The following is a 15,157-nucleotide window of genomic DNA, read 5'->3' as shown; positions in this document are numbered from 1 at the left end:
TCTTCCAAGCGTTTGTGATCAAAGTTTAAAAGAAGATTAGCTGTAAACACAATGGAGATCAATGCACTTAAGTAGGTTGAGAAAGGGACTGGTTTCTAAACCATAATGATATGGGTAAATAATACTTCTTAAAGTTGGCATTATATCAGGGATGTCTCAGAAAAAATGGAATTTTCAATAATGAACAGGTTCGCATTATAAAAAGGTAATTTGATAGTGCGGAAATCCGTTCCAAGAAACCAAATGATGTTACTTTGATACCAATGATTCAAGGTCATGGTCATTCATAATTCACTACCGGTATCAGGAAGGATATCTGCATTACTGTGTATCATTATAATATAGCCTTTATTAACTATGTGACATGTAACTTGTCCGTTTTGACTGAGAAAAACAGTCCATTTTGGCACAGGTCCAGTTTGGCATTATCAAGGGTGGTAACTCTATTCTTCCCGTTGGCAACTGGAGCCTTCATTACCCGCCACTATAACAGTATCAACACCTGTACCCGAGTATTATACTGCTCTCCTATCTTCTATTTTACCTATTACCAGTGCCGGCTGAAAGAATAAGTGTTTGTGCCTTTAACACAATCTACCGGGAGCTTAATTAGCGCGTCTCGCTCTTCGCAACCTTGGCTCACACTCCAATATGCACTCAATTCATCCATCCTCAGCCAAGCTGATACACTGTGCAGTCAATAGACATGCATTCCGCAATTCTTTGTTTGCTTAACTCTATTGACAGTGTGTATTGTGAATTCGCGCCAATGCAGATATGAGCTTCCACGTGCACCACTAACGAACAAAAAATACGATGTTGATATAGATCCATCTGAAAACATTAATGCTCTCCATACATCATGTCGTACAAGGTGTCTGGTTCTGTTATGCGTTTTACACACATCGGGATGTATCGTCCATACGTGCATGTGCGCGAAACTGCGTGCTTCCCGCTGGCAGAGAGTACAACATATGGCGCAAAGAAAATCTATACAGAAACAGACTATAGAAATCACTACCGTCGAAACATGAAGTGAACCAGTCTGTTATTACTTGTGGTTGCGGTAAGAAAATTATGACAAGTACGTTTAAAAGATAGTACATTAATCGGAGAGTTCAGCGATATCAAACTTTCAATCACAAACCTACCGTAAATCCCACAGTCTGAACAGCATTTAAGAACGAGGTAAGCCGCTTGGGACTCAGACACGCTGTGCGGCCAATAAGCACGCATGCGCCATTCTTTGTTTGCTTAACTCTATTGACAACGTGTATCGTGAATTCGCGCCAATGCAGATTTGAGCTTCCACAAAATAAAAACTACGATATCGATATATTATACCAAGCTGCACTGTTTTCTTTTGACTTAGGTACGCTGACACGCTGTGAGGCCAACAAACATGTATGCGCAGTTCTTTGCTTAACTCTGTTGATAATGTGTATTGTGAATTCGCGCCAATTGATGCAGATATGAGCTTTCACATAACAAAACATACGATGTCGTTATTTACTCCAAGCTACACGGTTTTCTATGCAGAACCGTTGAACATACGAGCGCAAACGTAAATCTATTTCTATAGTCCGTTTCTGCTTGCGTTGTCCATCAGCTGTATAAACACTGTATCTCATTGACCCTGGCAACTGATTTCTGTAGTCCACAGCCGAAAACTATACACAAAGCTCACGTACTGCAGACTGTAGTTGGTTATATAAATAAACCGATACCACTGGTCTAGCGACAATAATGTAGCGTATAGCGCAAAGAGGACACAGTATTGCTGGCGATTGAAGTGCAGTGAACGGGACTTATTTGTAATTTTACTGCTGCTTCTTTCAGTGTCTTTTACTTTAAAAAAAATATTTGAAGTGTCATAAAGCCCCTTTGTCACCCCCACAAAATGACATTTTCAAAACACGTGAGATAAGATGTAGTTTGATGTAGTAGGATTTGTGATTTGTGACTGCATTTCAATATCGAATTGCACATGTAAATACTAAAGATTGCCTAGCCTGCCAGTTATTGAATGATCTGGTTAGGCGCAATATGTTGAAAGATGTTGTTATACATAAATTATGCATCATTTCTCTCTCCGTCGTCTTATTTCCTGTGTCGCTACAATTGGGCGTGTTAACAGACATCCCCATTCTACATACACACACGAAATGTGGCCGAAATCGGACAGGTAGTTTGGGAGTTACGCCTGTTTGGAGTTTTGCTATATGGCAAGGTTATCAAAGAGTTCCCTCTTTAAAACGCTGTAGCTCCGTTGTCCGTTGAGCTACAGACAAACGGTTTGGTGTTCTGGAATCGCCAGGACATCAGGTATCAGGAAAACGCATGACGCTTTCTGCGAAGTTGGTAGTATGGTACTTGGAGACAAGGTATGGAGAGTTTGGAAGCTTTTGAGCTGGTAGTTTCAGCTGAGGTGATTTTGGGAGTCAAGTACTGAGAAATTTGGTAAAAAACAGTGCCAAAACACTTAATCCAATATGGAGGCCAAACGAAGCAATTTCGCTACATTGGATGTGTAGAGATTTTGTTCGGCATCTGATTCCGCACCTGTTCAAGAATTTTGGAAGTCTTTGGAGCTTTCGTGGCGGAGATTTTAGCTGTTGAAATTGCGATTTTTAAAGTTGTTTTGAGTTATCTGCCCTCAGATCTTGAGTCTAAGAGTCTTGAGATTTTTGTGGATATAAATTCAGGATCTAAGGTATCTTTGTGGAAATTTTGAAGATATTCTGAATAGTAGTTTTGGAGTTACGATTGGAACAAAAATCGTCGGAATAATAATAATAAATAAATCGAACAATTACAATAGGGCTCTTGCCTTGTAGGCAGGGAGCCCTAAATAAATCGAACAATTACAATAAGGCTCTTGCCTAGTCGGCAGGGAGCCCTAATAATAATAATAAACACAACGATTACAATAGGGCTCTACAGCCTTTCAGGCTTGGAGCCCTAATAATAATAATAATAATAAACACACCGATTACAATAGGGCTCTACAGCCTTTCAGGCTTGGAGCCCTAAAAATGCGTATTTCAACAAACAGCCCACTTCACACAGCTACTGTATTAACGTACATTTATCAATTGATAAATACGCGTGGAAAGAATTGGGACTGAGGCAAGTTTATTCACGGACATATATCTATGCTAAATAATACAAGTAGAGATTGCTGCAGTGCATCAATTTCCCCCCGCCATTTAATGTCATATGCAGAGGAAGGAAGTGTAAGCAATGGGAGGAGAGGATTGGTGTAAAGTTCAAATTGGTTGTTGTTAATGTAGTTATCTTTGGAAAGCACAATAAAAGAAACAGTGTCTATAAATGGTCAGCACAAGGATAACCAAAGCAAGAAAACACATAAATGGGCCTGTCAGGCAGAACTTGGTATATACCCACTATTAGTACCAATGATATATAAAATAATTGAATACAAGTCCTATATTGATAACACAACAAATGTCATTCTTCAACATGCTTTGGCAGCAAATATCAATCTGTCTGGTCAAAATGTTGGCTGGGTTAAATAAAACAAACTTTGGCAATAGTAAACACAAACAAATGTAATGAATCAACAGTAAAAAAAACTTAAGTCCAAATGTAAAAATATGTTCACGCATTCATGAAGGGATTCCCATTTATCCGACAGCAAGTTAAGAACATACAGGTTGGTCCAGCTATCTATAAATATTGAGAATTATCTTACATATTTTAAAAACAAAGCTCACAGGTAACTGTTCTCAAAACTTCGTTTAAGTAATCACAAACTAAAGATTGAAACTGGTACTCCATTCGAACAACGTTTCTGTGAAACATGTGATGTCTTCGAAGATGAGCAACATTTTACAACCAAGAAAGAGAATCACAAATAATCCTCAATCACGATAAAGAATTAGTACACTCTGTTAAAAGGAACCATTCTTAATAATGTTTAACAACAGTTATCCAGAAACAATTTCCAAGATCTGTTATCATATCTACAATTATAAACATATTCCTTTTTATGTACAACATTTTACCATAGTTTTGTTCAATTCTAATATTGTTTCCATATCACTATAATACATTTGCTTTAAAATAGAATTGTTATAATGTACCTCCTTTGTATGTTGAATGTGCCTGTGTGTTTTGCACTTATTGTGTATATATATATTGCAGTTTGTGATAGTGTAATATTGCCAGTGTTTCTTCGTGGAATATAACGTAATACATATCTCATCTAAAACATATTTGTTGTGTGACAGTTTGTTACAGTTGTGTACGGGGACACGGTTGGCACAATCGCCTAAGGCGCTGCAACTCGCTATATGCACGCCAGAAACCTGGCGCCCTAATTATGTTGTCGCACTATAAGCGCGCTCGTGGGTTTCACCAAAGTGGTGAACGTCTAAGACCTGCATCACGTCGAGCTTTCCTCCAACATCAAGCTGATACGCCGTGATATAAGTGGAATACTATTCAAAGCGGCGTTAAACGCAACTCACTCACTCATTACTCTTGTGTACGGTTCCGTTTTGGTTAACTTGGTTTGTGTTGTTACTTCCGGTTTAGATTTGAAGTATGTTTAGAAGAATGTTACTATGCTCAGCCCAAAAATCGTGAATATATCATGCAACCCTACTTTTTCGGAAAATAATTGCAAAGTACAGACCAACCTGTTGATTTTTATGTATCCAAAAGCAAAGGACATATACGGGTGTATAATCTCGGTCGGAAGTTAACGAACTGTTAAAACAATAAACCATGCAGAACCGTAAACCGCGGCATGAGACGGTACATCATACATTACATACAGTAAACCACTTGAAACAATACTGTGCACTATTCACATCACGCACCATACATGTGATTATGAAGACAACTAATTACAAATTTCTAGTATCAAACCCGTTGCTTTACATGTGTTTTTTTAAACAAAGTCATACTATATAGAAACCTGGTAATTAATCGCGTTGAACAATCAGTGCCAATAGCAGTGTTAAGGGTGAACGATTGAGAGCGCGTTACATCCTTGACCATAGTTCCCACCTGGAACCTTTCTTGCTGGCTGCCTGAATAACATAGTGATATCTTGTAAAGGTAGTGCGCAGTAGAGCTATTCGGGTAAGGGTGATAAGCACTCACTCTCAGTGATACAGATTGAATAAGATACGATGTACAGCACTGCAAGGTCAGTGCGTGATAAAGCTCTATACTACGCCTATAGCTAAAGGCGACAATCGCTCAATGCGCAAGTTTATTCTTACAAAAAATAGATCGGTTAACTTTCGCGAAATGAGATATGTTTTTCCTAAACATTTTTATCCCTTTCAAAAACACAAAGAACAGATTGCATGGATTATCTACATTACGAAACATGACTAAGTCACAGAATGTGACAGGCGATTGGCTAAAACATGTCCAGATTAAGTCACTCTCATTTCATTTTAAAAACTCCAAATCTTTTAGAGAAACCAAAATGGCGCGCTCCTTCAGTGTAAAACAAACTAACCCTTATACTTAGAATAATGAATGTTAATGTTTACTCAATGGTTATGGGTCTATATTTAGGCTCAACACACGTGGCTAGTTAATAATTATCGAAAGTTGTTTTATTGCTTCAGAAACAGTTGTTGATTGCTCGTCCAATATTTGTATTTGATCTAAAGGCCCCTTCAATTGTGAATAAGGTTATCTTGGTACGAATTCGGATATAACAATGACTGGCTTGAAAATGTCTGTACTTTGGAATAATACAAATAACACCCATAGTGGTAGATATGACAATGTATCTGTTTTTGAATAGTGATAACGCGAAATTCAGATTAAGATTAAGATAAGATTATCTGTTATTATTAGTGATAATGCGGAAAAAAGATTAAGATCATGATTTCAGCCACTGGTACAGATTATTTATAAGTCGCCCACTACGGTACATATTGCTGCCTGCGGCGAGAAACTATATCAAATATAATTTTTAATCTTATTTCAACATAGTTTCCTATAGTTCCGTGACGGACTCCGTGATCTAGTGGATAGAGCTATCCACTATTGAACTATTTACAGGTCATCGTCAGCTGGGATGTTGTTGAGTGCGGCGTTAAACAATAATCGAACAATGCTATTAGCACACCGTATGCGCCATATTTTGGCGTGCATCATACTGAGTGTCATAGCATCCAGTATTAACTTGAATTATGCGATACAAACAGATAACTTGATTTACAATTCAGGTAGATACATCATGGATTTATTCCTCAAATACATTATGTTATATAAGAATGTTTGAGCACATCGCCTATGTGGCGAAAAGCTAAATTCGATTGAGCTAACTGGTCAAGCCAGGCGAGCTAAAATATTCAAATCGGGAGGAGTGGTTTTGTTATGCAGGAGGTCAAGGGCAGAAATGCAACAAAGATATCAAAGTATTTCGTATATGTCCGATTACCGTTCTCTGAATGTGAGGGGCGGTGGGGTAGCCAAGTGGTCGAAACGTTCGCTCGTCACGCCGAAGATCTGGGTTCGATTCCCCTCTTTGGTACAATTTGTGAAGCACGTCGCTATATTTATAAGTGAAATGATCTTCAACGCCACGTTACATTCCATTTCACCTCACCACTTCACCATAAGGTGCTGTGGCGTTTACTTTTACCGGACGTTTTATGTCATAAATACTGTTGTCAGAGACGTGAAAGGCTATTATTTCCAATAATAGAATGATTGACGTATACATTTTATATAACAGTGATAAACGCCAAAATATAACACTGGCAATGCGTTTGTTATAGATGGATGGATTAGAGTGATAGATAAGGTTATTTGAACACGCACCAGGATTACAAGACGAGGAGCAGGTGGATGAGAGACAATTTACTGATAAAACACATTCGCTGACCGTGCCAGTGTGATATATGAAGGATAGAGTAATAACTACCAATAGAGAGGTGTATTGAAATTCGTGTCGCTTGAAGTATTGGTCTGGCGAAACTTGTCCGACTTGACAGGATCCCAGTTGCAGAAGAATTCGTCTACACCAAGGATACGCACAGAGAGATATGCATATGGGAGCTGTTAGTTTGCCTTGGACGAAAGCATGCGTGATAACGTTTGGACTTTGGATATAAACGGTGAACTCTAACAACAGGCTATGACTTAAATTATAATTGTGTTTAAAATCGATGGAACATATTCCGTTGGGTGCCAACCTGTCTACCGTGAACTCCACCAATATGATGACCATGGCAATAGCATCATGCAGGAGTTTGAGTGGCACTGAGATATTCACCTTGGCTCTGTTCACACTAGTAGGATGTTTAGTCTGTGTTGGCAATCTCCTCACTGTAGTAGCTGTGTATCGGACAGAGGCACTCCGCACCACGCCCAACATGTACATCGTGTCTTTAGCATGTAGTGACTTTCTTACAGGACTTGCATTCCCCTTCTACGTGTCCTCTATTGTCCCTAGAGTGGAGGACATGTTAGACAGGTCGTGGTTCAACTGTGCATTTCGATATGGGGCGCTGTATTTAATTCTGTCTGAGTCTTTCCTCTGCATCTGTGCTATATCCGTGGACAGGTACGTCTACATCAAGCACCCTCTCCATTACCACATCTACCTCAGTCCGAAGAAAACTGGCTTCATCATCCTGTGTACATGGTGTGTGTCCATATTAGTGGGGACTTCTACTCTGCTGACGTCGACCTGGCCTGGGTATTGTAGCTTCTTCCACGTGGTGTCCAAACCATTTCAACTGTACTTCATCATGCCCTTCACAGCCACCGTCTTTGTGTTGAACGCAATCATGTACGGCCTCATTACAAGGGAAGCTATCCAACACCGTCAACGCATTCAAGCACGGGGGTCACCGATGAGATCTACAATACGCTACAAATCAACATTCCATTCCGTCAGACTTTTTATCATGGTGTACGGGACGTTCGTCTTGTGTTGGTTACCGTCGGCAGTGGTAAACATTCTTGGCAATACCTACGGGGTGGGCAGCGCTACTACGAGCATAACACTATCTCTTGGATTACTGAACTCTGGCATGAACTTCATAATATATTCCTTCATGAACAAGGATTTCAAGAAGGCGTTTCTTAAAATGTTCCTGGCAATGCACATGTTCTGTTGTCGGGAGTGTCAATAATGTAAATGTCAGTCAATTATATTCCGTGTCTTTATCATGATGAAACATAGGATGACTTTTATAGTCTGACATCCTTGTCAGATGGTTAGTAACTGCGATGGTTAGTAAGTGCAGTGTGATTTAAAACATTTGACATATTACTGACATTTTGCAAAAGGTAATACTGTATTGTAGCAAGAACAGTTAAAAGAAAAGTTATTATATATTCATATGATATTAAACAATCATTACGCAAGTTTCACTGTTTTTAAAAAATATATTGCCACATGTTATAAGAACCTAGAGAAATAGAACAATAATTCCTTAACGAAATGGGGCGGACAGCAATGAATACATTTTATAAAATTAGTGTCAAAAAGTATTACCATATATTCCCTTTCCACGTCCATAAGAAATCTCTGCCAAAAGCAGTCGACTGTATGATTCCGATCATACCCTAAGTATGTGCCTAGAATTAAATAGTGATGATACCAGGACTGGTGTTGCGTAAAGGAGCATGTGGGCGGAAAGCATGTTCCAAGATAAAGTATAATTTCTGGGTTACGTCATAATAGATTGACGTCACGACGCTGTTCAAATTGCCCCTACCCCTCGCGATCTAACGTATCTTTGGTACCATCTTTCTATCATTCCTGTCAATCTGATGGCATTCACATCAATTATTGATCATAGTGGGGCGGTTAAGGCTGGATTTTAGTCATAATTGTGCACTTTGGGTTAAAAGCACCAAACTTGGCAAACTTATACATTGAAACATTCCGAACATTTCTGGATATGGATCCACCTCAGCAGCGCCACCTGGTGGTAGAAAATCCAAGATGGCCGCCAAAATGGTTAAAATCTCTTATGACGTCAAATTATATTCAATATACCATCATTTTTTTGTCAATTTTAGTCATTTATATAAAATTAATTGAGTCAATGTTGTATATAATTCAAATCTAATATGCAGCGCCCGCCGGTGGCGAAGAAAATCCAAGATGGCGGCCAAAATGACTTAATCTTCAAAAAATGTCAAATGTTTGTCCACAATATCAGTATCATTTGCTCATTGCAATCATTTCATTCAAATATGGCTTCAAAACAATTCCAAGTAGTGCTTTACTGAATGTATCAGTTTTTGGTACTACAATTCATTCATTTGAAGCAAGATCTGTATTCCGGAAGGCAGATCTGGGGAATATATTGGACTGCATGAACTTGGTTAAAATTCGGTAACTGAACTTGGAATGTGATAAAAATATTGGACCAGCACTGAAACATACCTTTTTGATTCTGAATCATTAAGGCTAACTTAACGAGCAACACTTATCCACAGACATGATTTAAGGTTGAAACAAACTTTCAGAGGAACATTTCCTTCCGACTGCCATAAACAGTATGTACCTGCCTCTTTGAAAGCTCTAGTCAGTATGAAATTTGTAGGACCAGGTATGAAAAAAAACTACGGTAAACTACAGTTATAACGAACTCAAAGGGACCACTAATTTGAGTTCGTTGTAACCGTAGTTTGTTATAAACATATATACAACATATATACTGCAAATGGCTTGGACCAAAAAAACCAGTTCCGCCAGTTCGTTATAAGCGTTATCATTATAAACATAGTTTACTGTATCTCAGAACATCTTGTCTTCAAAGTGTGAAATCTCGGTACACCAGTTCATCAACACAAAGACACCACTGAGACCGAGAAATACAAGTCCCAGTTTACTTGGTATTTAACAAGAAAACGTGATCTTGTTGACACATTTCAAAATATTGTGTATTTGAACAGACATAGCACAGTTTGTGGTGTTTATGAAGACGAAGGTGTGGTATACCCACCAACATTCTCAAAAGATAACATCTATCATAATCCCTGCTCTACAACAGCAACATATTCACTTCATGGTACCAACATTTCACTATTGCAGTAGCGTTCAAAAGCTGAAGAGGAAGGAAGATCACATGTTGTTCTTTTGTCTGAAGAAAGCACGCAAACAAGGAAAACCATTTCCAAACAGCCCACAGTATATACTAATGTACCCCAATCCTGTTTTAGCAAGATGGGTAATTATGTCCCTCAATTAAATTTACCTTTCACCCAGGATGTAGATAGTGTTAACACAATGCCTGACCATGGGAGTATTGGGAAAATAAGACAAACAATTGCCCATATGCAAGAATATGCACACTCTGTTGCTATGATACAGCATTCAATTAATGTGGTACAAAAAGGGTATTGAGCATTTGAATCCTGGTCAGATGCATGTGCTTGCCTTGGATGAACCACTATACACAATTGCTAAAACAATCCAGTGGAACTGTCCTGAATTATGTGATAAACTTCTTTATCATGTTTGGTAGATTTGCATATAGAAATAGTTGCTTTCAGGATTCTCAGAAACTGTCCCGAAGGAAGTAGATGGAAAACTGCAATTTGTGCTGCTGGAATTGCCTCAGTCAGATTTGCTGATTCCCGCATCATGAGTACCCATCTTACTACAACATCAGACATATGTGCGATATAAGGAAACAGAAGCGAAAACAGACGATCCTTTCAGAAAGGAAAGCTGCTCAGCCCATTTCACTACTGGCCCCTTGTTCTTGAACAAGAACTTTGTATATTGTGCCTGGTGGCTGCAATTCAAAAAGCAGATTTCCCAAAGTTTGCAGCATCACTTGTCATATTAAGGGCTTGCGTTTCACAGATATGTCCCTCTTACAGTAGAGCACGAGCACCGCTGTACCTCGAGTATTGTTCCGGTGGATTCGTGACACATTAAACTAAAGACTAAACGGACATTCTCTTGTGTGACACAAGGGTCAGACACATGAACAATTAATTCAATAACCGTATGAAGGGAGATGGAGGTGCAGTTGGATTGACTGAAACAGCCGAGAGTTTTCTACTAGAGGCCCACGGAATTCAAAGACATTGTCACTATTTCCTGCCATCACCGGTTCATATGCTTGGGATATGTGTCAAGTATTTCCTGAAGTCACCAATGCTTTCCCATCATCAGCAGATATCTCTGACAACACAATGCAGATTCTTGAGCGGTTTGTCGTTCTCACTGGTTTATTTGGAAGGTCAATGAAAGGCAAAATCTCTGTTCATGAAGATCTCAGACAATTGACATTTCAACCCAAAGAGGCAGCTCTGAGACAGCACCAATGCATATTTGGGGATAGGTGCTTGACAAACGTCCCACACTACAGAATCTTGTAGCCAGGGGTTGGGAGAGGACATGCAGTAATATATAGATATCCAAGTGGACAACACTTGGTCAGGCACAAAGAAGTGTTATAAACTAACACTGCATCTGCAAGAAATCTTGCAAACCTAAGTAAACTTTACACTGCCTGCCTGTACAGTGCTATGTGATACTTTGAAGAAAAGATTTCAGTGTAAGTGAATTATGGAACCGTAAGCACATACATTGAACCGATATTCCTGGTCCTACTTAAGTAAGAAGTAAGTCAATGTCATAGGTTCATGGCAATAATGTCAATAATTCCTTTACATACATTCTTGTTTTTAAGATATGAATCCATTCCCAGATGAATGATTTTGGGGTGATCTAATATAAACTGGGTGGAACCTTTCTCAGTAGACCATTTATAAATTAATATGCCGAGAATAGATCATAGACAATACATATTAATTGATACAATGTCATTTAAAATGTTTCATCATATCAAAACTTATCAACTTATCCTTAGTCCAAAGATATCAAATGATATCTATATCCGCTGTAGAAATAGACAATTTATGAAAACTAAAACATATTGGAGGCCATCTTGGATTTTCGACATCACCAGGGGGTGCTGCATACTTGGTTTGAATTATATACAGGATTGTTGTGATTACTCCTAAATACATTACAATGATAATTTGTATGAATTGGCCAGATAACTATGATGTGTTGAGTACAGATTGATATCATCAGAAATTTCAGCTATGCTGGCGGCCATCGTGGATTTTCTACCACCAGGGGGCGCTGCAAACTATATTTGAATTATACACAGCTCTGCTGCAATTCATTCCGCATGCATTAGTATGGGTATATGTATAAATGGATCAGATGAGTATGATATACTGAGTATATATTGACACCATTAGAGCGTTCAGCCATGTTGGCGGCCATCTTGGATTTTCTACCGCCGTGGGACCCTGCTGCGGTGGATCCATATCCAAAAATGTTTGGAATGGTTCAATGTATAAGTGTGCCAAGTTCGGTGCTTTTAACCCAAAGTGCACAATTGTAGCCTTAACCGCCCCCAGTGTAATAGTTTCTTTTACAAAGAAACTTGTCGGAGAACTGAATATCATTCCCTGGGAAGAAATATAGAAAGATGATGTCAACCATCCAAAACACAAACCACGGTGGCCGTGCCAAAGCAGCCCCAAAGTTTTTTCCAGGCATCAATTGAATTTTGTCTGTCTGTGGCCACGAGAATAAGAAATCTTTAAGGAAGGTTTCCTAGCCACATGTAAACATGCTGCATAGTGCTTGACATGTTTAGCAACTTACTACTGCAGTCAAACAGTGAAACCAAACATGTTTATTTCAAGCCCTTAGGCGTCTTTAAGGTAGCGTGTAGTGCAACCAACTCAGTAAGCACTCCATTTCATGATTATGGAAATGGTTTTGACGATTATATTTGAGGTCGCTGCGGTCTGCTATCATTAGTGGCGGAAACATACATGTAACTTGCAACTTTAACTATTATAGAAAACATCTCAACTCACAGTAACCAGCGACAGCGAACTTCGTGAAAAAAACACGACAAAATCCATAATCCAAATTAAAGTCTATTGTATGATTCCGACCATATCACAAGCATGTGTTCATGAATCACTATCAAATAGTGAAGATACTAGGTATTCGCGAAAGGATAAACGTATCCTGACCCATCGGTGGAACCCGCCTTAAGTCAAGTCAAGTATTCAACTGAAACATTCACGGGAACATATGTCAAAATAGGTAATTCGATTGGACATATTTTATGTCACTGATGATTAAGCTTCGCTAAGCTTCACTAATGCCTTAAATGCTGTAGTCCTGGTCAAACACCTTTTGAGCAAGATTCGTATGGTGCACTTTTCAGTCTTCGTAGAAAGTGTATGCTCGAGTGTACCTCTAAAGTTGTGAAATGTAGACACCATAGGCTAAAGTTGCTGGAATGTTGCTCGACAAAGTTGGAAAGTTGACTATTGGAAAGTTGAAGTCATGCCTCTTCATGCATAGATCTAAATATGAAACAGATGAGGGAGTTCCACTGGTCATTTTATTTCTAGGTAAGGTGGGTATCTTGGTTAGGGAAATGAAAGGCTGAGTGGAGGGTTCTGGTTATTTGACAATAGTGGGGTGACATCAGATCATCGATATACCTGAAGCTTAGTTAAACGTCCCATGGAGCAAGGAATGAAGTTTTTCCTTAAGATTTTCGTGTAGGATAGTGTTGTAAAAAATGAAAAATCAAAAGTTTTGTCGTCACTGAACATTGTTCTTTTCAAAGAATGCATAAATCAAAAAGAAATCATTTGAGCTTTTGAAAATTCACATGGTGTTCCACTTGTCTCAAATACTTTCTGTGATTACAAAGAAAGTCTTTCCTTGAGTGTATTAAGCACTCTGGTTACTCTTTAAGACGGGAATTTGGAGGCACATTTGTGGGAACCAGCAATATACTGGTATCTCTTTATGTACGGATGTTTATGAAGCTTTGGAACCATTACAAAAGTCTGGTCCAATTATCATAGTACTTATGAGTGGTTTTGGCAGATTTCTTCCAGTCTGAGAGTTAATATTGTGGCCTTATATTTGGCATTATGTGTTACGTTACTCATACCAAGTTCCTTTTTAAACTTATTAATGTAGTGATGCTTCCAGATATCGGTACATTCGAGATAACGGATCTCGAGATAAGGGGATCCGACTGTAAAGATATACCCAGTAGATGTAAGCTAGGAGTGATGCTTCTTTAGATGATGCTTAATGCTCCCGTGGTTGTTTTTGTCTTTATAATCTCTAAACAGTGGCGCCGTTAATGTTGTTTAACGCCGCAGTCAACAACATCTCAGTTGTATTGCGGCCTTTTCGTATTGTCTGGACCAGACAATTAAGTGTCTGAAAGAAGGAGCAAAGAGCTATGCCATTGAAGTACGATGACGCTCGTCGAGTTTGATATCGCCTCACCGAGAACTTCATTATGTAAGACACTGTGGTTCACCCAGTCAGAAATGCATATATTTTTCAATCTTTTTCGAATGTTATCTTTGGGCCCTTCTGACTTGATACCCTTCAGGAACGTCATGGTCTTCTTGTAGCTACATCACACCATGTCACACATCATTCAACTTGTCTTCATCATTCTCATGAACGATCACTTTCAAATGAAAAATTGTCCAAGTTTGCTTGGTATTTCACAAAAACATGCAATGCCAATATTGTGTACTGTCTGTGTGGGTCACTCTCCATTCCTTGTGGAAATATTTTCTATCTCCCTGCTTCATCTTGGGTGTTGATTCATCCACTGGCGAGTCTCCAGATGAAATATTTCTCATGTTTAGATTTCCATCAGTTTATGAAGTTGTTCATACAAGGTATCAAAATGTAGTACATACCACACTTGTGGAACAATGTACATTGTACCTAGTAATTTACACTTCTTCATGGGGATGCATAGAACAACAATGTTATGACCGCTCGCACAATACGGACACGAGGCTTTACGCATGACAACCGAGCATAGATGCAATATTGAATTGACGTATTAACTGAATAATCTGAGGATCGGATGGTTATTATTTGGTTGAATATGCTTCATTGTGACCCGTTGCCCATGCAGTTTGTCATTGCTTACCTGGTCCAGACTCCTACGCATGGCTACTGCTCAGTCCCTCGTCTACACAACATTGTACAAGTTATAGGACACTCTAAAGGAATAAGTGGCTACCGTCGAGTATGGCATAGTGACATCTTGAATAGTATACGAAAACCGGGATCAGTCCGTACAGATACAAGCGC

General features: G+C 38.9%; 2 protein-coding genes across 2 annotated transcripts in view; one reads left to right on the top strand and one right to left on the bottom strand.

Annotated features, from left to right (window-relative positions):
- LOC139469247 (WSCD family member CG9164-like) overlaps positions 1-15,157 on the bottom strand; it is a 98,407-nt gene that overhangs the window by 48,264 nt on the left and 34,986 nt on the right. The window lies entirely within an intron of this gene.
- Positions 7,227-8,138, top strand: LOC139469046 (5-hydroxytryptamine receptor 4-like). The gene has a single exon (XM_071251175.1). The coding sequence runs from the start codon at positions 7,227-7,229 to the stop codon at positions 8,136-8,138; it is 912 nt and encodes a 303-aa protein (XP_071107276.1).

The sequence above is a fragment of the Haliotis cracherodii genome, unplaced genomic scaffold (assembly GCF_022045235.1).
Source record: "Haliotis cracherodii isolate W230 unplaced genomic scaffold, xgHalCrac1.p SCAF_2, whole genome shotgun sequence".
NCBI classification, from domain to species: domain Eukaryota; kingdom Metazoa; phylum Mollusca; class Gastropoda; order Lepetellida; family Haliotidae; genus Haliotis; species Haliotis cracherodii.
This window is presented reverse-complemented; position numbering and strand designations above follow the sequence as displayed.

Excerpts from the sequence above, each read along its gene's own strand:
- LOC139469046 (XM_071251175.1), top strand. The coding sequence starts at position 7,227 with ATGGCAATAGCATCATGCAGGAGTTTGAGTGGCACTGAGATATTCACC.